The 25,426-nt window shown below is 39.1% G+C and overlaps 1 protein-coding gene across 1 annotated transcript in view; it reads left to right on the top strand.

Moving 5' to 3' along the window:
• The first annotated feature begins 6,683 nt into the window (after positions 1-6,683).
• The window catches only part of LOC112248508 (oxysterol-binding protein 2), a 90,449-nt gene continuing 71,706 nt past the window's right edge, over positions 6,684-25,426 (top strand). Inside the window, exon 1 of the mRNA XM_024417594.2 lies at positions 6,684-7,010. Within this exon, the coding sequence (XP_024273362.1) occupies positions 6,853-7,010 (158 nt within the window). The 5' untranslated portion in view covers positions 6,684-6,852. The remainder of the gene's footprint in view (positions 7,011-25,426) is intronic.

Below are 25,426 nucleotides of genomic sequence, written 5' to 3'. Positions count from 1 at the left end.
GGAGGAGGAATAATGGTCTCGGGCTATTTTTCGTGGTTTCGGGCTAGGCACCTTAGTTCAAGTGAAGGGAAATCTTAATGCCACAGCATACAATGACATTGTAGACAATTCTGTGCTTCCAACTTTGTGGCCCTTTCCTGTTTCAGCATGGCAATGCACCCATGCACAAAGTGACGTCCATAAAGATATGGTTTATCGAGATCGGTGTAGAAGAACTTGACTGGCCTGCACAGAGCCCTGACCTCAACCCCATCGAATACCTTTGGGATGAAATGGAACATCGACTGCAAGCCAGGCGTAATCGCCCTACATCAGTGCCCGACCTCATTAATGCTCTTGTGGCTGAATGGAAGCATGTCCCAACAGCAATGTTCCAACATGTAGTGGAAAGCCTTTCCCAGAAGAGTGGAGGCTTTTATAGTAGCAAATGGGGGACCAACTCTATATTAATGCCCATGATTTTGAATTAGATTTTGAACGAGCAGTTGTCCACATACTTTTGGTCATGTAGTGTATATGGTTATTATCAGAGACAGTCAAAATCAGCTGAGAGGTGTGTGTGTGTTACATACCTCAGCAGCTGCATGTAGGTTCAGTTTTTCTGAATTGATATTTCAACGGTTTAGGCCTTTATATTAGGACTGGGCGCTGTGTTTATTTGTATTTCTTAAAGAACGTTTATGTAGCATCTGTATGAGACTCTATGGAGATAGCAATGGTCGTTTCTTGAGTTTGTAGCATGAGTGTCCATCCTTTTAAATTAGACTGTTTGTGTGAGTGCGTCGTATACAACACGAAGGGCTACATTTTTCTAACAGAAACATCACTTGTATTTATTTTTTAATAGTAGGTGTTAGATGTTTTGTTTTTGACTACGGTCAAATAAAATCTGTTGTGTACAATAATTGGCCTTTTTTTGTCTCTTCAGTCAGTGTTTTTTCATACGCTGCTTATATTATGTCAAATGTCTCAATGCATGGGTTGTGGCACAGAACACTCACCAGTGACGCTACACGACTTCACATGAACGTGACAATGTCGCCACCGTGTGGAAAAACAAGTGTCATATTGAAACGTGTGTATATCTTGGTAAATAAGCTCAGCAAAAAAAGAAATGTCCTCTCACAGTCAACTGCGTTTATTTTCAGCAAACTTAACATGTGTAAATATTTGTATGAACATAACAAGATTCAACAACTGAGACATAAACTGAACAAGTCCCACAGACATGTGACTAACAGAAATGGAATAATGTGTCCCTGAACAAAGGGGGGGTATAAATCAAAAGTAACAGTCAGTATCTGGTGTGGCCATCAGCTGCATTAAGTTCTGCAGTGCATCTCCTTCTCATGGACAGCGGCCCTAGCCCTCACCCTCCGATCCAACAGGTCCCAGACATGCTCAATGGAATTGAGATCTGGGCTCTTCGCTGGCCATGGCAGAACACTGACATTCCTGTCTTGCAGGAAATCACGCACAGAACGAGCAGTATGGCTGGTGGTATTGTCATGCTGGAGGGTCATGTCAGGATGAGCATGCAGGAAGGGTACCACATGAGGGAGGAGGATGTCTTCCCTGTAACGCACACGTTGAGATTGCCTGCTATGACAACAAGCTCAGTCCGAAGATGCTGTGACACACCGCCCCAGACCATGACAGACCCTCCACCTCCAAATCGATCCCGCTCCAGAGTACAGGCCTCGGTGTAATGCTAATTTCTTCGACAATAAACGCGAATCCGACCATCACCCCTGGTAAGACAAAACCGCGAATCGTCAGTGAAGAGCACTTTTTGCCATTCCTGTCTGCTCCAGTGACGGTGGGTTTGTGCCCATAGGCGACGTCGTTGCTGGTGATGTCTGGTGAGGACCTGCCTTACAACAGGCCTACAAGCACTCAGTCCATCCTCTCTCAGCCTATTGCGGACAGTCTGAGCACTGATGGAGAGATTGTGCGTTCCTGGTGTAACTCGGGCAGTTGTTGTTGCCATCCTGTACCTGTCCCGCAGATGTGATGTTCGGATGTACCGATCCTGTTGTTACATGTGGTCTGCCACTGCGAGGACGATCAGCTGTCCATCCTGTCTCCCTGTAGTGCTCTCTGAGGCGTCTCATAGTACGGACATTGCAATTTATTGCCCTGACCACATCTGCAGTCCTCATGCCTCCTTGCAGCATGCCTAAGGCACGTTCACGCAGATGAGCAGGGACCCTGGCCATCTTTCTTTTGCTGTTTTTAAGTCAATAGAAAGGCCTCTAGTGTGCTACGTTTTCATAACTGTGACCTTAATTGCCTACCGTCTGTAAGCTGTTACTGTCTTAATGTCCGTTCCACAGGTTAATTGTTTATGGTTCATTGAACAAGCATGGGAAACAGTGTTTAAACCCTTTACAATGAAGATCTGTGAAGTTATTTGGATTTTTACAAATTATCTTTGAAAGACAGGGTCCTGAAAAAGTTTACATATTTGCATAGAGCTTTCTATTGGTTAATTTTGATACTTTCCAAGTGGGAAACTATCTTTCTACAACAAATGTTCAAGTCAGAGTTTCTGAGTTACGAGTTGTCTTGAAAGCAGCAATAGGCCAGGGCTTATAGTGCAAATATTTCCCAAGGTCAAATGGGATTGATTAAACTTGATTTAGAAACCAAACAATTCTAAATAATTCGGCAGATGATGGACAAATCTATTAACACATTCTACCTTCATCTGCCAAATGTCAGCATCTGTGTAGATTCTAATTTTGCATGTTCAATGTAAAAAAGAAACCACAGTAATGAAGTTCAAAGCAAATAATACACTTGCTATTGCGCCGACACCCCTAGAGGGCGTAGTTCTTCCTGACATCATGTCTTACCTCTATGTGTCAAAGTGATCCCCTCAGCCGGAATACACTTGTGTCCCCATGCGACTAGTTCATACATAATACATCCTCCTATCAGGCTGCACAGGTGTCTGTTTTCTCTTTAACTCAATTTAATGTGGGGGCAGACAAAAATAAAACATACTTTCTTAATAAAACACCATTTTACACCACTTCTGGATGTTGTGTACAGCAAGAGCAACCCATAATAGTCTAAACCCTGTCTAAATCGGTTCTACTAACCTATAAGGACCATTTTTAGATCAAACCAAGATCATTTTGCTATTTGATTCTGAATTTTAAGGGCCCTTGAAGTATCCACAAAAATATATGTAAAAAATGTTTTGATGAAATTTGGCCTGATGCTATTATCCCATACAAACACATTGAATAACAGATTCACTACATTGAACAACAAATAACAAAGGAAGTTTGTTCTGAAGTGTCCGTCATATATCTGAGAGGTATAAGAAAGATCAGGAAACATTGGTTATTTTTTTGACATATGTATTATTTAAAAAAAACATTTTTTTGTTGTTGTTGTACTTTTACTTTTTCGTGATAGCCAATTGGTAGATACAGTCTTTGCCCATCGCTGTAACTCCCCTACGGACTCGGGAGAGGCGAAGGTCGACAGCCATGCGTCCTTCAAAACACAACCTTGCCAAGCCGCACTGCTTATTGACACACTGCTCGCTTAACCTGGAAGCCAGCCGCACCAATGTGTCGGAGGAAACACTGTCCAACTGGCGACCGGTGTCAGCTTGTAGGTGCCCGGCCCGCTACAAAGAGTCACTAAGGCAAGGTGGGACAATGACACCCCGGCCGGCCAAACCATCCCCTAACCCGGATGATACTGGGCCAATTGTGTGCCGCCGCATGGGTCTCCCGGTCACAGCCGGCTGGGACACAGCCTGGGATCGAACCCAGGGCTGTAGTGACGCCTCACGCACTTAGACCGCTGCACCGCTCGGGAGGCTTGACATATGTATTTAAGAGATATCTGGTTTTTGTATTGGAGGCATCTCAATCCACTGCAACCGCCGATGTCCGCATCTGTGGTAAAAAGTGACAGAGCTAGAGCGGTGGATCGGTCTTCTCACAAAATAATATGTAGCGTCCAACCGGGTCGGCCTAGAAACTTTTAAGACCCCTCTCACGAACACAATGCTGTTCTTCATTTTGCTACTACAACCCCCACAAGCGTCTTGGGACTCGTCTGAAGTTGGTACAGCCAATCTGCCAACTTCTCTCTGTAGAGTTCAAATAGTTCGGACTACACACAAAGTTAAGACTCTCAACAACATGTACATGTCGATTTTGCTCCTCTAGGATGCCCACAGGCCTCACAAGACCAGTCTGAAGGTCAGTTGAAAAAATGAATTGAAATACAGTATATATGGAGACCGTTTAGTGGCAAAAATAAGGGGTTAAACTGCTCATTTTTATGGGATTTTTTTAATGCTAATTAATTTTTGTGCTTTATTAAGACAGTACGCATATGTTCCCTGTTTTTTTTCAGAGCCACGCCATTAAAGCTAGATAAGGAGGAAACCAATTCCTTTGCTGTCTGAATGGAGGATGTTTTATGTACTCGATGGTCACTGATTTCAGCACCCAAAGAATAGCCCACAATTACACATGACATTGTTCTGTGTAATTGCAGGCTATTCTTGGGTGCTGAAATCAGTAGTTTTATATAAAAACTTGATTTTATGTGATGTCAGAGGTCCAGTTCGCCCACACTAGTCACCGCTCAACTCCATTGTATATCGTGGAGTTGAGTTTAGTCGTTTACTCTTGCTACTCATACTGAACACGAATGAGAATAGACACACAACTGCAAGCCTCTGTAATGTTCCCAATTTATCAGTTATTGCAAAAATATTCAGTATGTCAATATTTATCCCCCTTAAAAATACCAATACATTTTATTTGATCACAAGGTCATACAGAGGTACAAAAATGTATATGAAGAGTTTAAAATTGTGTATACATGTATATATATATATATATATCTTTTTATACACACATATATATATATATATATATATATATATATATATATATAGTATAAACAATGTAAAATATCAACAGAAATAGTTAGATACTAACTGATTTGTGTATCAAGGTGGATTAGTATAAAAGAAAAAAAAGGATTGTCACTTATGGCAGAGAATTAGTATTAAAAAAAACAGTAATCGATAGAGATCTCCTTTTTATACTGTCTTTGCTATTCCAGAACTACCAGCGGTTGTCCCAAAGGTAGCTATCAGTCGATCAGGACATACATACTGAACAACAATATAAACGCAACATACAACTTTTTGTTATTTTACTGAGATAAAGTTCATATAAGGAAATCAGTCAATTGAAATAGATTAATTAGGCCATAATCTATGGATTTCACATGACTGGGCAGGGAAGCAGCCATGGGTGGGCCTGGGAGAGTTTAGGCCCAGCCAATCAGAATGAGTTTTTCTCCACAGGAGGGCTTTATTAGAGACAGAAATACTCCTCAGTTTTATCAGCTGTCTGAGTGGCTGGTCTCAGCCAATCCAGCAAGTTAAGAAGCCGGATGTGGAGGTCCTGTGCTGGTGTGGTTACACGTGGTCTGTGGTTGTGTGGCCGGTTGGACGTACTGCCAAATTCTCTAAAATGACTTTGGAGGTGGCTTATGGTAGAGAAATTAACATTAAATTCTCTGACAACAGCTCTGGTGGTCATTCCTGCAGTCAGCATGCCAATTGTACACTCCCTCAAATATTGAGACATCTGTGGCATTGTGTTGTGTGACAAAACTGGACATTTTAGAGTGGCCTTTTATTGTCCCCAGCACAAAGTGCACCTGTGTAACAATCATGCTGCTTAATCAGCTTCTTGATATTCACACCTGTCAGGTGTGGAATAAGCTTAGAAATAAGCTTTTTGTGCATATGGAACATTTCTGGGATCTTTTATTTCAGCTCATGAAACATGAGACAAACATTTTACAAGTTTATATTTTTGTTCAGTATAGATACTTGTGTTATATTGGATGTAGCATTAAAAATACCATCCCAATAGCCTTTTAGCTTCTGGCACAACCAGAACATACACTTATTGTATAAAATATCAGGAACACCTTCATACTGTAATATTGAGTTGCAGGGATGCTGGCCCATGTTGACTCCAATGCATCCCACAGTTCTGTCAAGTTGACTGGATGTTATTTGGCTGGTTGACCATTTTTGATACACAACACCCAGGAAACTGTTGAGCGTGAAAAACCCAGCAGCAGTGCGGTTCTCGACGCACTCATACAGGTGTGCCTGGCACCTACTACCATACCCCATTCCAAGGCACTTCAATCTTTTGTCTTGCCCATTCACACTCTGAATGGCACAAATACACAATCCATGTCTCAATTGTCTCAATGTTTACAAATCCTTCTTAAAGCTGTCTCCTCCCCTTCATGTACACTAAAGGATTATTGATTTCACCTGGATTCAACTGTTTAGTCTATCTATGGCATGGGAAGAGCAGGTGTTCCTAATGTTTTGTGCACTCCGTGCATGTGCATGAGTTGCAGTGTTAGGTTGACATTGTTCACATTTGGGGTCAACTTGGGAGTAGGTGGCCATACAGGATTTTGATTCTATGATTGCCCATGTTACAGGTGTGACGAATGCCCTTAATTACTTCGCATGCTTTTCTTTTTTGATTTGTATTTTAAAATGAGAAATTGAGGAATGGGCGGGGTTTAAGACTTTGTGGCTGTGGTAACTAGTGACAACCAGTTCCTCCTTCGCATCAGTTTTCATCCTTCCCCCTGTTTCCAGTGTAATGTGAAAGGGACGCCTAGTGTTTATCTCGCTCTCTCTTGTCTGGACCCTCCCCCGCACTCATCGGCGGTAGGTGTATATATGGGGAGAGCAGGATAGTGTTATTCGTTTCCGCGGTCCCTTGTTTATCCGGCTGCACACCGCAATCTGCAGCGGCGCTGAGGATGAGCGACCAGGGAAAGGGTTCGGCATCCACTCCTACAGGGGCCCTAGCGCCGGGGTCGGATACGTACAAAGGCTGGCTTTTTAAATGGACTAACTATTTGAAAGGGTATCAACGCCGATGGTTCGTCCTCAGCAATGGCCTTCTGTCGTATTACAGGTAAACATGCTGACACTAGTAGCTGAGCTAATTACAGTGTAATTACAGTATCAGCATGTGTAATAATATTACAATATATTTGTATAAGCCATAATTACAGGCTAACTACATGGTCTGGTATTGCAACTGCAAGTGTTAAACGAACACTAATGATGATGACAGCTACAATGCAGAGACAGCTGTGCCAACTTCTTGACATCAATTTAAGGCAAACCCCATCATGTAACTTGTGTTGAAACTGTTCAGTGGGCAGTGGGCGCTATTCTCACAGATAGCTAGCTAGGTAATACATTACATTATGCCAAGCCCTTTAAACTTAGCTAAGCAATGAAATCACTCTTTAAAAAAACATGTTATGTGTAATTTAGAATGTTCAAATCATGTACCAACTGTACAGAATGACAGAATGCAAGTGGCTCAGCTGACATGAGCTAGCTGTCACTGAAGCTAGCTAGAAATTGCTACCTCTAACCAGGTTTTGCATATAATGCTACACAGTAAAATCGTAAGAGTTAATTCAAGTCCTATGGAGTTGAAGTTCTCCCATGGAGTTCTCCCACACCCATTTTGAGTTAATACTATTTTGGTCATATGGTGTTGATATTTAAAAAAAATTATGCAACACTAAATGGAGTAAATATTTAACTCTCAGAGAGTTGCTTGAATTAAACTCCAATTGCCGTTTTACTATTTTCTGTGTTGTTTTTAACCAACTGACTCTACTGGGATTTAGCTTAACCCTCAAGAGAGTGATATGCTCCCTGGAGTTAGTGTTGATAGCTGGAGTTGATGGGGATGGAGTACTTTCAACTCCATTTAGAGTAACCAGAGACAGGGAGTTCAATCTATGGAGTTATCCACAGATGTGGGAGGTTATATTTCCCAGCATGCTCTGTTGCAGGTTGATTTACAAATTGTGTGTTTCAATATCTGTGTTTTCACATGTACATTGATCGTTTTTTTATGTCATGCTTCACAAAGATAAGAAATATACATTTTTCTAGCAACCGTTAGTGAGATAGTTGTTCCAGTTGACATGGTATAGGTAGTCTCCATATACTCTATTTTCGTCTCTACTATGGGTGCGTACGTAAATTCACTCTGGCTATCTACTCCGACTTCAGAGCAATCTCGTCTGAATGTGCCAGACCGCAGAATAATTGATGAATTTAAGAACGGTAAAATTCAACGTGTATTGCGCTGTCAGTTAAAAGTTTTTTTTTAAAAAAGTAATCACAATTGTTGCCAGCAGCACAGTTACAGTCACTAACGCTCTAGATAACATGAAAGCAGCCTAACCAGTTCTGCTAGGGCAAGAAGATATCCAGCACTTTTACATCACCCACAACTTGTATTTAGAATGCCTGTCATAGGGTGCATTAGTAAATTGCCTCCAGTGTGTCAGTGTGCTCAGGGTAGTTTGTAAATTCAGAGTGTTGTCAGATTGTCTGTTCATAAATTCAGAGCATTTCGCTCTCGCAGCATTCAGAGCGCACACTGGACGCTTTGGCCGAAGAGTAGAGTTGATCTGAACATTCTGTCACTCACAACGGTAGTCAAGCACCCAAGCTAACTGGCTAAAGTTGGATAGCTTGCTAGCTACACAAACACGAATGAGAGAACAGCTCACTCTGACTATTTAACTTGCCCTAGCAGAACTGGTTAGGCTGCTTTCATGTTATCTAGAGCGTTAGTGACTGTAACTGTGCTGCTGGCAACAATTGTGATTACTTTAAAAAAAAAAACTTTTAACTGACAGCGCAATACACGTTGAATTTTACCGTTCTTAAATTCATCAATTATTCTGCGGTCTGGCACATTCAGACGAGATTGCTCTGAAGTCGGAGTAGATAGCCAGAGTGAATTTACGTACGCACCCATAGTAGAGACGAAAATAGAGTATATGGAGACTACCTATACCATGTCAACTGGAACAACTATCTCACTAACGGTTGCTAGAAAAATGTATATTTCTTATCTTTGTGAAGCATGACATAAAAAAACTATCAATGTACATGTGAAAACACAGATATTGAAACACACAATTTGTAAATCAACCTGCAACAGAGCATGCTGGGAAATATAACCTCCCACATCTGTGGATAACTCCATAGATTGAACTCCCTGTCTCTGGTTACTCTAAATGGAGTTGAAAGTACTCCATCCCCATCAACTCCAGCTATCAACACTAACTCCAGGGAGCATATCACTCTCTTGAGGGTTAAGCTAAATCCCAGTAGAGTCAATTAAACCCACATTTTTTTAACACTGTGATTTCAACCGTCGTTGATTTACCGTGTAGCTAGGTATACGTGTCAAGTCTTTGTTGATATTGGAACTCAGTCTAATAGGAATAAATGATCATGTATTCAGTTTAATGTTGGGCTAGCAAAAGAATGAAATAATTATTTGGCCAGCTAGCTTGCTACTGTTAGCACAAATATAATTAGTTAGCAAGCTAGCTAGCTCACTAACTAGTCTCCCTGTCACCACAGTTCTTCTCTGCCACCCAAATTATTTTGTTAGCTACGTATAATACACACCCACATGATTGCATTTTGAATTGAACAGAAATGCACTCCACTGTATGTGGTCCCTGGGAGCAAACAAACATTGACCTGTAGAATGCAAGCATCCTCTCTCCACACAGTAAACAGGTGCCACCTGTGTGCTGCTTATACTAATAACACCTGTGGCTCAGGTGCTTCCTGAATCGGAATCACGTTTCCTCTGGGGGCTGGGCAGCCTTCTGAACAGGGGGACAGAGGGTAACAATGGAGGATGAGGGTGGGGGAGTTACATGTAACAACTGTTGTTCACCCAACCCAATTTTACTGTGCTTAATTATTTGGTTCATAACAGAACGTGGGAATATTCCTCTGAGGTCCTCCAAATGAGGTCCATCCAGAAACATCAGAGTTTAAAAATGTGACATAATTTTGTTTGCTGTAGAAAGGGAGTGTAATTGGCTCCTAAAACCAGCATTGGGTTTTTTATGCCTCTCAGTTTATGGCGTTCATGCTAGCAGTGTTTTGTAAAGGGCAGAGACAGCTCATGTGCTATATACAGTATATATATATAAAAATGTGTCACTTCAACCTACAATTACTTAAAGTCTCAAATGTTTGTTTTGACCTCACTCGAGGAAACAAGTACCTCTCCCATCAGACCAAAATGTAGGCTAACTACCAGTAGTAGGCCCAGTGTCTGAAGGAGTCAGAGGTGATGGGGCCTGGTGGACACCAAACACATCTTATATAATTCTATAACATGCATATGACCACACCTTCACACACAAAGAGCCCTGTTGTCATTTTGCCAGTGAGTGAGGGGTTAGTGGAACCTGAGACAAGGGAGCCAAAGTCCCACTCCTGTTTGTGCTGATGGTGAAAGGAAAGAACTCTGTCCCCTCAGTCTTCCCTCTATTAATAGTCATTATGTTGGAAGGTGACTGCTGTCTGATGTAACGGTAGCCTGTCGACATCTGAGCACAGAGGCAGTGGAGCGCACAGGTTCCCACAAAAGAAAGCCCGAGTAATGCCCCCCTCGTCTCCTCTCTGCCAGGCAGAGCTCTCTGTGTGTGTCTGGCTGGAGGCTTTGTTTGTGCCTGCCTGCATGTGTAGAAGCTGTCTGTCTGCCTGTCTGAATTTTAAAGGGGTTCTAAATTAAAGCAGTAGCCCCTAACATGCCAATTATGTGTCTTCTCCATATCTGGAGGTTCTTACCGTACCTTTGATGTCTCCCACTCTGATGTACCACCATGATTTGCAAAGCATCATTGGCTCCGCAGCACTGAGGTGGAGGCATTGCATGCATCACTATGTCTAGGCTCACTCCCACTCCCTTCATCCCACCCCCCCCTTTCTCATTATTCTAGAGTCAAAGAGGGGAAGCAATGTTCTGTGTCAGTGCTCCAGTAGGTTGCAGCTGTGTCACCCTGTTTTAGAGAGATGTAACAGACATAATGCTCTATGTGGCTGCTGTCAATTTGTACCATTGAAACATGCAGTGTTCCATTCATGGATACTTCATCTGCTCTGAGCAGCAGTCAGTTCCTTTTTTCTTGTTTGTGTAATGTTTTCCTGGTATTACTGTGTCAGACATGCATACTGTGTAGGCCTAGAAGTATGTATGACTGTAGTATGCCTATGCAGCATTGATTACATGACAAGTTGTAGATTGACGCACGTTTAAGCCAGAATGACTCACTTCACAGGCATCACAACATGCACTGATCAGTTGTTGTAGCCTATGCAATCGATTTTGTTGCCCTTTTCAAAAGCAGGGATGACTAGTTATCCCTAAAGGGTGAGTCGATATCCACTTGACCAATGTCACTCGCTAATTTGACCCCAATGATGTTCAATGATCCCCGTTTCCCAGCCTAGTTGTGCCAAAGTCAGGGCTTGGTCGAGAAAAGCTGGTAGTGGCTGTGAAAGGCCGGGAGTGGACTATAATCTCTGGTCACATGACACACTCAGCATTTTGAGACAGTTAAAATGTAATGGGGGTTTATAGAGATGCAACGTTTCACTTGCTCCATTGACTCGTCTTTGGTCTGACACGGCATATCTGCTCAGGCTGCAGCCTCTCTTTTCCTCCACGTCAGCCTCCTTCCCCCACCATCTCCTGGTGTTCTACTCACCATGCGGGTAGTGTGAATCACTGAGGTAAACAAGCACCATTATCTCACGGCAATGTGTGACATGGCCTCTTCCCTCCTCTTCTCCACCTATTTCATTTTTCATTTCTTAATTGACTTTTCCTCCCAGCTTTAACACGCTCGGTCACAGCTTACTCACCTCGGAGAGGAAATCCGACTGAGTGATTTAGTAAAGATTACAGGACATTAGTCTGGAGCCCTGCTATCACTGCCTTCCTCAGACAGACGCAGGTTCTGGGCTAGAGATGATGGAGAGGGAGAAAGGAGGGAAGCTGTGGTCTAACCACATTAATGTGCTCCTCCTTGGGCTCAGCACCAGGTCACTGAGTGTGTGTGTGTGTGTGTGTGTGTGACAGAAAATGCACAATATAAAACACTTGGAGGTATTTAATATCCTCAGCTTCATTCTTTCAGCAGGTCATGTCATACTGTACATACCTTGGTTTGCTTGTCTCATGTTTTCATTAGGCCTACTCTCTCCGTCCTTAGTCACTACATGTCCCTGAGTGTTTTCCTCCTATCTCTACTTGTATCATGTGCTGTGTTCCCTTTTAACCATGCTGTATATTTCTCACTAGCTTTACTCCTGTGTGTGTGTGTCTATCTGTCAAATATATCTCCTGTGTGTCTGTCTCTGTCAAATATATCTCCTGTGTGTCTGTCTCTGTCAAATATATCTCCTGTGTGTCTGTCTTTGTCAAATATATCTCCTGTGTGTCTGTCTCTGTCAAATATATCTCCTGTGTGTCTGTCTCTGTCAAATATAACTCCTGTGTGTCTGTCTCTGTCAAATATATCTCCTGTGTGTCTGTCTCTGTCAAATATATATCCTGTCTGTCTCTATATTATATATATCCTGTGTGTCTGTCTCTATAATATATATATCCTGTGTGTCTGTCTCTATATTATATATATCCTGTGTGTCTGTCTCTATATAATATATATCCTGTGTGTCTGTCTCTGTATAATATATATCCTGTCTGTCTCTATATAATATATATCCTGTCTGTCTCTATATAATATATATCCTGTCTGTCTCTATATAATATATATCCTGTCTGTCTCTATATAATATATATCCTGTCTGTCTCTATATAATATATATCCTGTGTGTCTGTCTCTATATATATATATCCTGTGTATCCTGTGTGTCTGTCTCTATATAATATATATCCTGTGTGTCTGTCTCTATATAATATCCTGTGTATCCTGTGTGTCTGTCTCTATATTATATATATCCTGTGTGTCTGTCTCTATATAATATATATCCTGTGTATCCTGTGTGTCTGTCTCTATATAATATATATCCTGTGTATCTGTCTCTATATAATATGTATCCTGTGTGTCTGTCTCTATATTATATATATCCTGTGTGTCTGTCTCTATATAATATATATCCTGTGTATCCTGTGTGTCTGTCTCTATATTATATATATCCTGTGTGTCTGTCTCTATATTATATATATCCTGTGTGTCTGTCTCTATATAATATATATCCTGTGTATCCTGTGTGTCTGTCTCTATATAATATATATCCTGTCTGTCTCTATATAATATATATCCTGTCTGTCTCTATATAATATATATCCTGTGTGTCTGTCTCTATATAATACATATCCTGTGTGTCTGTCTCTATATTATATATATCCTGTGTGTCTGTCTCTATATTATATATATCCTGTGTGTCTGTCTCTATATTATATGTATCCTGTGTATCTGTCTCTATATAATATATATCCTGTGTATCTGTCTCTATATAATATGTATCCTGTGTGTCTGTCTCTATATAATATATATCCTGTGTATCCTGTATCCTGTGTCTGTCTCTATATAATATATATCCTGTGTATCTGTCTCTATATTATATATATCCTGTGTGTCTGTCTCTGTAAAATATATATCCTGTCTGTCTCTATATAATATATATCCTGTGTGTCTGTCTCTGTAAAATATATATCCTGTCTGTCTCTATATAATATATATCCTGTCTGTCTCTATATAATATATATCCTGTCTGTCTCTATATAATATATATCCTGTCTGTCTCTATATAATATATATCCTGTGTGTCTGTCTCTATATAATACATATCCTGTGTGTCTGTCTCTATATAATATATATCCTGTGTGTCTGTCTCTATATAATATATATCCTGTCTGTCTCTATATAATATATATCCTGTCTGTCTCTATATAATATATATCCTGTCTGTCTCTATATAATATATATCCTGTGTGTCTGTCTCTATATAATACATATCCTGTGTGTCTGTCTCTATATTATATATATCCTGTGTGTCTGTCTCTATATTATATATATCCTGTGTGTCTGTCTCTATATTATATGTATCCTGTGTGTCTGTCTCTATATTATATATATCCTGTGTGTCTGTCTCTATATTATATGTATCCTGTGTGTCTGTCTCTATATTATATATATCCTGTGTGTCTGTCTCTATATTATATATATCCTGTGTATCCTGTGTGTCTGTCTCTATATTATATATATCCTGTGTGTCTGTCTCTATATTATATATATCCTGTGTGTCTGTCTCTATATTATATATATCCTGTGTGTCTGTCTCTATATAATACATATCCTGTGTGTCTGTCTCTATATTATATATATCCTGTGTGTCTGTCTCTATATTATATATATCCTGTGTGTCTGTCTCTATATAATATATATCCTGTGTGTCTGTCTCTATATAATATATATCCTGTGTGTCTGTCTCTATATAATATATATCCTGTGTGTCTGTCTCTATATAATATATATCCTGTCTGTCTCTATATAATATATCCTGTGTGTCTGTCTCTATATTATATATATCCTGTGTGTCTGTCTCTATATAATATATATCCTGTGTGTCTCTATATTATATATATCCTGTGTGTCTGTCTCTATATTATATATATCCTGTGTGTCTGTCTCTATATTATATATATCCTGTGTGTCTGTCTCTATATTATATGTATCCTGTGTGTCTGTCTCTATATTATATATATCCTGTGTATCCTGTGTGTCTGTCTCTATATTATATATATCCTGTGTGTCTGTCTCTATATTATATATATCCTGTGTGTCTGTCTCTATATTATATATATCCTGTGTGTCTGTCTCTATATTATATATATCCTGTGTATCCTGTGTGTCTGTCTCTATATTATATATATCCTGTGTATCCTGTGTGTCTGTCTCTATATTATATATATCCTGTGTGTCTGTCTCTATATTATATGTATCCTGTGTGTCTGTCTCTATATTATATATATCCTGTGTGTCTGTCTCTATATTATATATATCCTGTGTGTCTGTCTCTATATTATATATATCCTGTGTGTCTGTCTCTATATTATATATATCCTGTGTATCCTGTGTGTCTGTCTCTATATTATATATATCCTGTGTGTCTGTCTCTATATTATATATATCCTGTGTATCCTGTGTGTCTGTCTCTATATTATATATATCCTGTGTATCCTGTGTGTCTGTCTCTATATTATATATATCCTGTGTATCCTGTGTGTCTGTCTCTATATTATATATATCCTGTGTGTCTGTCTCTATATTATATATATCCTGTGTGTCTCTATATTATATATATCCTGTGTCTCTATATTATATATATCCTGTGTATCCTGTGTGTCTGTCTCTATATTATATATATATCCTGTGTGTCTGTCTCTATATTATATATATCCTGTGTGTCTGTCTCTATATTATATATATCCTGTGTATCCTGTGTGTCTGTCTCTATATTATATATATCCTGTGTGTCTGTCTCTATATTATATATATCCTGTGTGTCTGTCTCTATATTATATATATCCTGTGTATCCTGTGTGTCTGTCTCTATATTATATATATCCTGTGTGTCTGTCTCTATATTATATATATCCTGTGTATCCTGTGTGTCTGTCTCTATATTATATGTATCCTGTGTGTCTGTCTCTATATATTATATATATCCTGTGTGTCTCTATATAATATATATCCTGTGTATCCTGTGTGTCTGTCTCTATATTATATATATATCCTGTGTGTCTGTCTCTATATTATATATATCCTGTGTGTCTGTCTCTATATTATATATATCCTGTGTATCCTGTGTGTCTGTCTCTATATTATATATATCCTGTGTGTCTGTCTCTATATTATATATATCCTGTGTGTCTGTCTCTATATTATATATATCCTGTGTGTCTGTCTCTATATTATATATATCCTGTGTGTCTGTCTCTATATATATATATCCTGTGTGTCTGTCTCTATATTATATATATCCTGTGTGTCTGTCTCTATATTATATATATCCTGTGTATCCTGTGTGTCTCTATATAATATATATATCTGTGTCTGTCTCTATATTATATATATCCTGTGTGTCTCTATGTTATATATATCCTGTGTGTCTCTATATTATATATATCCTGTGTGTCTGTCTCTATATTATATATATCCTGTGTGTGTCTGTCTCTATATTATATATATCCTGTGTATCCTGTGTGTCTGTCTCTATATTATATATATCCTGTGTATCTGTCTCTATATTATATATATCCTGTGTGTCTCTATCTGTGTGTCTCTATGTTATATATATCCTGTGTGTCTCTATGTTATATATATCCTGTGTGTCTCTATGTTATATATATCCTGTGTGTCTCTATGTTATATATATCCTGTGTGTCTCTATGTTATATATCCTGTGTGTCTGTCTATATTATATATATCCTGTGTGTCTCTATGTCTGTGTGTCTCTATATTATATATATCCTGTGTGTCTGTATGTTATATATATCCTGTGTGTGTCTCTATATTATATATATCCTGTGTGTCTCTATCTGTGTGTCTCTATATTATATATATCCTGTGTGTCTCTATGTTATATATATCCTGTGTGTCTCTATGTTATATATATCCTGTGTGTATATCCTGTGTGTCTCTATGTTATATATATGTGTGTCTCTATATATATATCCTGTGTGTCTCTATGTTATATATATCCTGTGTGTCTCTATATATATATATATATATCCTGTGTGTCTCTATGTCTCTATATTATATATATCCTGTGTGTCTCTATATTATATATATCCTGTGTGTCTGTCTCTATATTATATATATCCTGTGTGTCTCTATATTATATATATCCTGTGTCTGTCTCTATATTATATATATCCTGTGTGTCTCTATATTATATATATCCTGTGTGTCTCTGTGTCTGTTATATATATTATATTATATATATCCTGTGTGTCTGTCTATATTATATATATCCTGTGTGTCTGTATATATATATATATATCCTGTCCTGTGTCTGTCTCTATATTATATATATCCTGTGTGTCTGTCTCTATATTATATATATCCTGTGTGTGTCTCTATATTATATATATCCTGTCTCTATATTATATGTATATCCTGTGTGTCTCTATGTTATATATATATCTGTCTCTATATTATATATATCCTGTGTGTCTCTATCCTGTGTGTCTCTATGTTATATGTATCTCTATATTATATGTATCCTGTGTGTCTCTATATATTATATATATCCTGTGTGTCTCTATGTCCTGTGTGTCTCTATATTATATATATCCTGTGTGTCTCTATGTTATATATATATATCCTGTGTGTCTCTATATTATATATATCCTGTGTGTCTCTATATTATATATATCCTGTGTGTCTCTATATTATATGTATCCTGTGTGTCTCTATATTATATGTATCCTGTGTGTCTCTATGTTATATATATCCTGTGTGTCTCTATATTATATATATCCTGTGTGTCTCTATGTTATATGTATCCTGTCTGTCTCTATATTATATATATCCTGTGTGTCTCTATGTTATATGTATCCTGTGTGTCTCTATATTATATATATCCTGTGTGTCTCTATGTTATATCTGTGTCTCTATATTATATATATCCTGTGTGTCTCTATGTTATATATATATCCTGTGTCTCTATATTATATATATCCTGTGTGTCTCTATGTTATATATATCCTGTCTCTATGTTATATGTATCCTGTGTGTCTCTGTTATATGTATCTGTGTGTCTCTATATTATATATATCCTGTGTGTCTCTATATTATATATATCCTGTGTGTCTCTATTATGTATCCTGTGTGTCTCTATATTATATATATCCTGTGTGTCTCTATGTTATATGTATCCTGTCTCTATATTATATATATCCTGTGTGTCTCTATGTTATATATATCCTGTGTGTCTCTATGTTATATATATCCTGTGTGTCTCTATATTATATGTATCCTGTGTGTCTCTATGTTATATGTATCCTGTGTGTCTCTATATTATATATATCCTGTGTGTCTCTATGTTATATGTATCTGTCTCTATATTATATGTATCCTGTGTGTCTGTATCCTGTGTGTCTCTATATTATATATATCCTGTGTGTCTCTATCTGTCTCTATATTATATGTATCCTGTGTGTCTCTATATTATATGTATCCTGTGTGTCTGTTATATGTATCCTGTGTGTCTATATTATATATATCCTGTGTGTCTCTATGTCCTGTGTGTCTCTATATTATATATATCCTGTGTGTCTGTATCCTGTGTGTCTCTATATTATATATATCCTGTGTGTCTCTATGTTATATATATCCTGTGTGTCTCTATATTATATATATCCTGTGTGTCTGTCTCTATATTATATATGTATCCTGTGTGTCTCTATGTCTGTGTGTCTATATATATATCCTGTATATTATATATGTATCCTGTGTGTCTGTCTCTATATTATATATATCCTGTGTGTCTCTATGTCTGTGTGTCTATATTATATGTATCCTGTGTGTCTCTATATTATATGTATCCTGTGTGTCTCTATGTTATATATGTATCCTGTGTGTCTCTATATATATATATCCTATGTATCCTGTGTGTCTCTATATTATATGTATCCTGTGTGTCTCTATCCTTATATATGTATCTGTCTCTATATTATATATGTATCCTGTGTGTCTGTCCTCTCTATATTATATATATCCTGTGTGTCTCTATGTTATATGTATCTGTCTCTATATTATATATATCCTGTGTGTCTGTCTGTGTGTCTATATTATATATATCCTGTGTGTCTGTCTCTATATTATATATATCCTGTGTGTCTGTCTCTATATTATATGTATCCTGTGTGTCTGTCTCTATATTATATATATCCTGTGTGTCTGTTATATGTATCTCTCTATATATATATATCCTGTGTGTCTGTCTCTATATATATATATCCTGTGTGTCTGTCTCTATATTATATATATCCTGTGTCTCTATCTGTCTCTATATTATATATATCCTGTGTGTCTCTATATTATATATATCCTGTGTGTCTGTTATATATATCTCTATATTATATATATCCTGTGTGTCTGTCTCTATATTATATATATCCTGTGTGTCTGTCTCTATATTATATATATCCTGTGTGTCTCTATGTTATATATATCTGTCTCTATATTATATATATCCTGTGTGTCTGTCTCTATATTATATATATCTGTCTCTATATTATATATATCCTGTGTGTCTCTCTATATTATATGTATCCTGTGTGTCTGTCTCTATATTATATGTATCCTGTGTGTCTGTCTCTATATTATATATATCCTGTGTGTCTGTCTCTATATTATATATATCCTGTGTGTCTGTCTCTATATTATATATATCCTGTGTATCCTGTGTGTCTGTCTCTATATTATATATATCCTGTGTGTCTGTCTCTATATTATATATATCCTGTGTGTCTGTCTCTATATTATATATATCCTGTGTGTCTGTCTCTATATTATATATATCCTGTGTGTCTGTCTCTATATTATATATATCCTGTGTGTCTGTCTCTATATTATATATATCCTGTGTGTCTGTCTCTATATTATATATATCCTGTGTATCCTGTGTGTCTGTCTCTATATTATATATATCCTGTGTATCCTGTGTGTCTGTCTCTATATTATATATATCCTGTGTGTCTGTCTCTATATTATATATATCCTGTGTGTCTGTCTCTATATTATATATATCCTGTGTGTCTGTCTCTATCCTGTGTGTCTGTCTCTATATTATATATATCCTGTGTGTCTGTCTCTATATTATATGTATCCTGTGTGTCTGTCTCTATATTATATATATCCTGTGTGTCTGTCTCTATATTATATGTATCCTGTGTGTCTGTCTCTATATTATATATATCCTGTGTGTCTGTCTCTATATTATATATATCCTGTGTGTCTGTCTCTATATTATATATATCCTGTGTGTCTGTCTCTATATTATATATATCCTGTGTGTCTGTCTCTATATTATATATATCCTGTGTGTCTGTCTCTATATTATATATATCCTGTGTGTCTGTCTCTATATTATATATATCCTGTGTATCCTGTGTGTCTGTCTCTATATTATATATATCCTGTGTGTCTGTCTCTATATTACAGTGGGGCAAAAAAGTATTTAGTCAGCCACCAATTGTGGAAGTTCTCCCACTTAAAAATATGAGAGGCCTGTAATTTTCATCATAGGTACACTTCAATTATGACAGACAAAATGAGAGAAAAAAATCCAGAAAATCACATTGAAGGATTTTTAATGAATTTATTTGCAAATTATGGTGGAAAATAAGTATTTGGTCAATAACAAAAGTTTCTCAATACTTTGTTATGTACCCTTTGTTGTCAATGACAGAGGTCAAACATTATCTGTAAGTCTTCACAAGGTTTTCACACACTGTTGCTGGTATTTTGGCCCATTCCTCCATGCAGATCTCCTCTAGAGCAGTGATGTTTTGGGGCTGTTGCTGGGCAACACGGACTTTCAACTCCCTCCAAAGATTTTCTTGGGGTTGAGATCTGGAGACTGGCTAGGCCACTCCAGACCTTGAAATGCTCCTTATGAAGCCACTCCTTCGTTGCCCAGGCGGTGTGTTTGGGATCATTGTCATGCTGAAAGACCCAGCCACGTTTCATCTTCAATGCCCTTGCTGATGGAAGGAGGTTTTCACTCAAAATCTCACGATACATGGCCCCATTCATTCTTTCCTTTACACGGATCAGTCGTCCTGGTCCCTTTGCAGAAAAACAGCCCCAAGGCATGATGTTTCCACCCCCATGCTTCACAGTAGGTATGGTGATCTTTGGATGCAACTCAGCATTCTTTGTCCTCCAAACACGACGAGTTGAGTTTTTACCAAAAAGTTATCTTTTTGTTTCATCTGACCAAATGACATTCTCCCAATCTTCTTCTGGATCATCCAAATGCTCTCTAGCAAACTTCAGATTGGCCTGGACATGTACTGGCTTAAGCAGGGGGACACGTCTGGCACTGCAGGATTTGAGTCCCTGGCGGCGTAGTGTGTCACTGATGATAGGCTTTGTTACTTTGGTCCCAGCTCTCTGCAGGTCATTCACTAGGTCCCCCCGTGTGGTTCTGGGATTTTTGCTCACCGTTCTTGTGATCATTTTAACCCCACGGGGTGAGATCTTGCGTGGAGCCCCAGATCGAGGGAGATTATCAGTGGTCTTGTATGTCTTCCATTTCCTAATAATTGCTCCCACAGTTGATTTCTCCAAACCAAGCTGCTTACCTATTGCAGAGTCAGTCTTCCCAGCCTGGTGCAGGTCTACAATTTTGTTTCTGGTGTCCTTTGACAGCTCTTTGGTCTTGGCCATAGTGGAGTTTGGAGTGTGACTGTTTGAGGTTGTGGCAGGTGTCTTTTATACTGAAAACAAGTTCAAACAGGTGCCATTAATACAGGTAACGAGTGGAGGACAGAGGAGCCTCTTAAGGAAGAAGTTACAGGTCTGTCAGAGTCAGAAATCTTGCTTGTTTGTAGGTGACCAAATACTTATTTTCCACCATAATTTGCAAATAAATTAATTAAAAATCATACAATGTGATTTTCTTGATTTTGTTTTCTCATTTTGTCTGTCATAGTTGAAGTGTACCTATGATGAAAATTACAGGCCTCTCTCATCTTTTCAAGTAGGAGAACTTGCACAATTGGTGGCTGACTAAATACTTTTTCCCCCCACTGTATATATATCATGTGTGTCTGTCTCTATATTATATATATCCTGTGTATCCTGTGTGTCTGCTAATGCCTGTGGCAGCCAGTCTCTAGTGTGTTGAGACACTGTTTTGTTTCATTACACGCCCCAGATCGGTGGATCTGTGTTTTGTCAGGATGTGTGGTGCTCAGGGGAATGACAGGTAAAATCCCCTTAATGCTTAACCAGCACAGCACTACACAACACAACATACAGCACCTGCTGGCCCTCACACTCCCTCTCTGTCTCTCCTCTCTCTGTGGAATTCCATGGTAACGGAATAGCACCGACACTCAAAAACCATTGATTTCAAAGTTTAACAATGCCTACTTTTAACAATTTATGCTGAACATTTTTCAAAAACACATTTACTGGAAATACTGTACAGATGCAAAGTTTGGTAACAGAATTTCAGTAAAATCTCCCACATTTCCAAAAACTCTGTGAAATATATTTTTTGGTTATTGAACTACAGTAAGCGAAGTGGATTTACAACCGGTAACGGAATTGCGATGACGGAATTTTCATCATTGTTCCCTTAGAAAATAAATGCATAATTATGGAAAAGTATGTCATTCTCTTCACAGTGATGTATCCTAAATAGGTACAGAAAGGTATACATATGCAATATCCTCCTTTGCATGTTTGGGTATTATTCTACATACTGGTTAGGATTTTAATGAGCTTTGCCCCCAATCCAACCAATCACAGACGTCTATGTTTCATAAGTTTGGACATCAAAGTACAGCACGGTAGAGCTCAGTAGAGTACAGTAGAGAACAACACCGCACAGTACAGTAGAGTTCAGTACATTTGTGTACTCAACTCTAGTGTGCTCTGTTGTGTACTGTTCTGAACTCTACTCTACTGAACTATACTCACATTTTCTTTACTGAACTCTGCTCTATTGTACAGTACTGCAGGGGTCTGCGTTTTTCACATAAGAAATATCTCAGTGACTTTCAATGTGGCACCGTCATAGGATGCCACCTTTCCAACAAGTCAGTTCGCCAAATGTCTGCCCTGCTAGAGCTACCCCAGTCAACTGTAAGTGTTGTTATTGTGACGTGGAAACGTCTAGGAGCAACAACAACTTAGTAGCAAAGTGATAGACCACACAAGCTCACAGAACGGAGCCGCCGAGCGCTGAAGCGCGGAGTAATGTCAGCCCAACTGTTCGTCGGGAGCTTCATGAAATGGTTTTCCATGGTCGAGCAGCCGCACAAGTCTAAGATCACCATGTGCAATGCCAAGCGTTGGCTGGAGTGGTGTAAAGCTCACCGCTATTGGACTCTGGAGCAGTGGAAATGCCTTCCCTGGAGTGATGAATCACGCTTCACCATTTCACTAGTCCGACGGACAAATCTGGGTTTGGTGGATGCCAGGAGAACACTACCTGCCCGAATGCATATAGCACTAGCTGTAAAGTTTGGTGGAGGAGGAATAGTGGTCTGGGGCTGTTTTTCATGGTTCAGGCTAGGCCCATTAGTTCCAGTGAAGGAAATCTTAACGCTACAGCATACAATGACATTCTAGACAATTCTGTGCTTCAAATTTTGTGGCAACAGTTTGGGGAAGGCCTTTTCCTGTTTTAGCCTGACATTGCCTCTATGCACAAAGCGAGGCCCATACAAAAATGGTTTGTCGAGATTGGTGTGGAAGAACTTGACTGTCCTGCACAGAGCCCTGACCTCAACCCCATTGAACACCTTCGGGATGAATTGGAACGCCAACTGCGAGCCAAGCCTAATCGCCAAACATCGGTGCCCGACCTCACTAATGTTCTTGTGGCTGAATGGAAGCAAGACCCCACAGCAATGTTCCAACATCTAGTGGAAAGCCTTCCCAGAAGAGTGGAGGCTGTTATAGCAGCAAAAGGGGGACCAACTCTATATTAATGCCCATGGAATGAGATGTTTGATGAGCAGGTGTCCACATACTTTTGGTCATGTTGTGTATGATGGCCATGCATCGAATTTGCAAAAAATACCTTGCTTTTTTGTTGTAAGCTAATTTGCTTGTGTGGATGCCAGCCAAATAGCGAAATGTAAGTGTTAGTTGTCAGGGGTCTTTATATCAACATTATTGTGTTTTGAATGATGTATTTCTAATAACTTTTCAGGCTTTTTCTTGTATGTGTTTTCTAAGACCCCGTTTCCATCTGTTTGATCAGAAATCAAAGCACTTGCTTATTCCACATTTTTAGGCTGGAAAATAGTTTTTTATATGCCTTAATCTCAAAAAAATATAGACTCTTAGCTTTCATTTGACACCAGATTTGACATGTTCCTATGGATTTCAAATGTTGGTGCTCATGCGTCCTTTTACATGGAAATGACCGTTCTCTCTCTTACTCTCTTGCTCCCCCATCTCTTTCTGACCTGATCTCTCTCTCTCAGTTTCTGCTGTGCCTTGACTCTGTAATTCCTGGGCCGTTGCATGGCCTTGCCTCCCCACAGGGCAGAGAGATCAGCATGGATCTTGACTTGCTCATCAGCAGACTCACAGTGGTGTGACCCAGTTATAGCTGGAGCTCTGGGCTGCTGGTGCTCGCTGTAGGCTGGGCTGTTGACAAACACTTCTCTTCCTGTGGCTTTGCATGACTGTGTCCCTATCCAGCATAAAATGGAGCCAGGGAAACGTTTCCCCAAAGTGCTTGTTTAGGATGAGCTTTACCTTTTAATCTCGGAGCGCAGAATTAAATCCTGCGTGTACGCTGGTCGGACTCATGGCTGGGGTAAACATTCATGAGAGACTATCTTTACGTAGGCCAAAGTTGAACCAGTTGGAGCAGTGATACTGAACTGATCCTGAGGCAGAGCCTAGAGACAGTAACTCTAAACTTTCATCAGAGCCCAGAAGTGAGTTTTCGGTCATTTCAGGACAGAAGCCCTGAACATGACTGTGTTCAGTTAAGGCCTGCCAATGTGTGTGTGTGTGCGTGTGTGTGTGTGTGTGTTTGTTGGTGCAATTGGCAGAATACTGCTGTGAGAGCCTGTTCTGGCAGTGAGGGCCAGGGGTCAATGAGGATGGATGTTGGGGACACATTTCGATTCACACACACACCAAAGGGCGTGGGTTGTATTAATCCCTCAGAAGCTGCTTGAGTTTAGCTGTTCTCACCATTACAGGAGGCCAGTGATCTGACATATCACCAGGGAACTGCAACTGATACTAAGTAACTCATGTCTGGGACTTGGACAATGGTGTACAACCAGATAGCCTACACACAGCCCATCCCTTCCGTGGGGAAATGTCTGTTGTTATGCTCTGAGTGTGTTCACATTCAAACGCGCCTTATTCGGTTGCTGAGGATAAAGGCCGTGAGCTGTCACTGATCTGCCGCTCTGCTCACCGGCTTGTCTGCCCTCAGTGAGGGGTTAGACAAACACCCTGGTCCTCCACACCACCTAATAAATACTAAGAAGACTGAATTGTCCCAAGACAACTATTTGTTTGATCAATCATATGACTCTTCTTCTGAGGATTTAAAAGATTTCATTCACCTCTGTCTGTTCTCTGATGATAGGCCAGCAGCTACAGTTTGCTCATACCAATGATGATTATTGTAAATGTGGAAACGAATTGGTCCAAGCAAGGCAATTCTCTCCCCGTTTCTCTCGCTCTCTCTTTCTCACTTTCGTCTCTCTCCCTTTCTCTCTCTCTCTCT

The sequence above is a fragment of the Oncorhynchus tshawytscha genome, linkage group LG04 (genome assembly GCF_018296145.1).
Source record: "Oncorhynchus tshawytscha isolate Ot180627B linkage group LG04, Otsh_v2.0, whole genome shotgun sequence".
NCBI lineage: Eukaryota > Metazoa > Chordata > Actinopteri > Salmoniformes > Salmonidae > Oncorhynchus > Oncorhynchus tshawytscha.
This window is presented reverse-complemented; position numbering and strand designations above follow the sequence as displayed.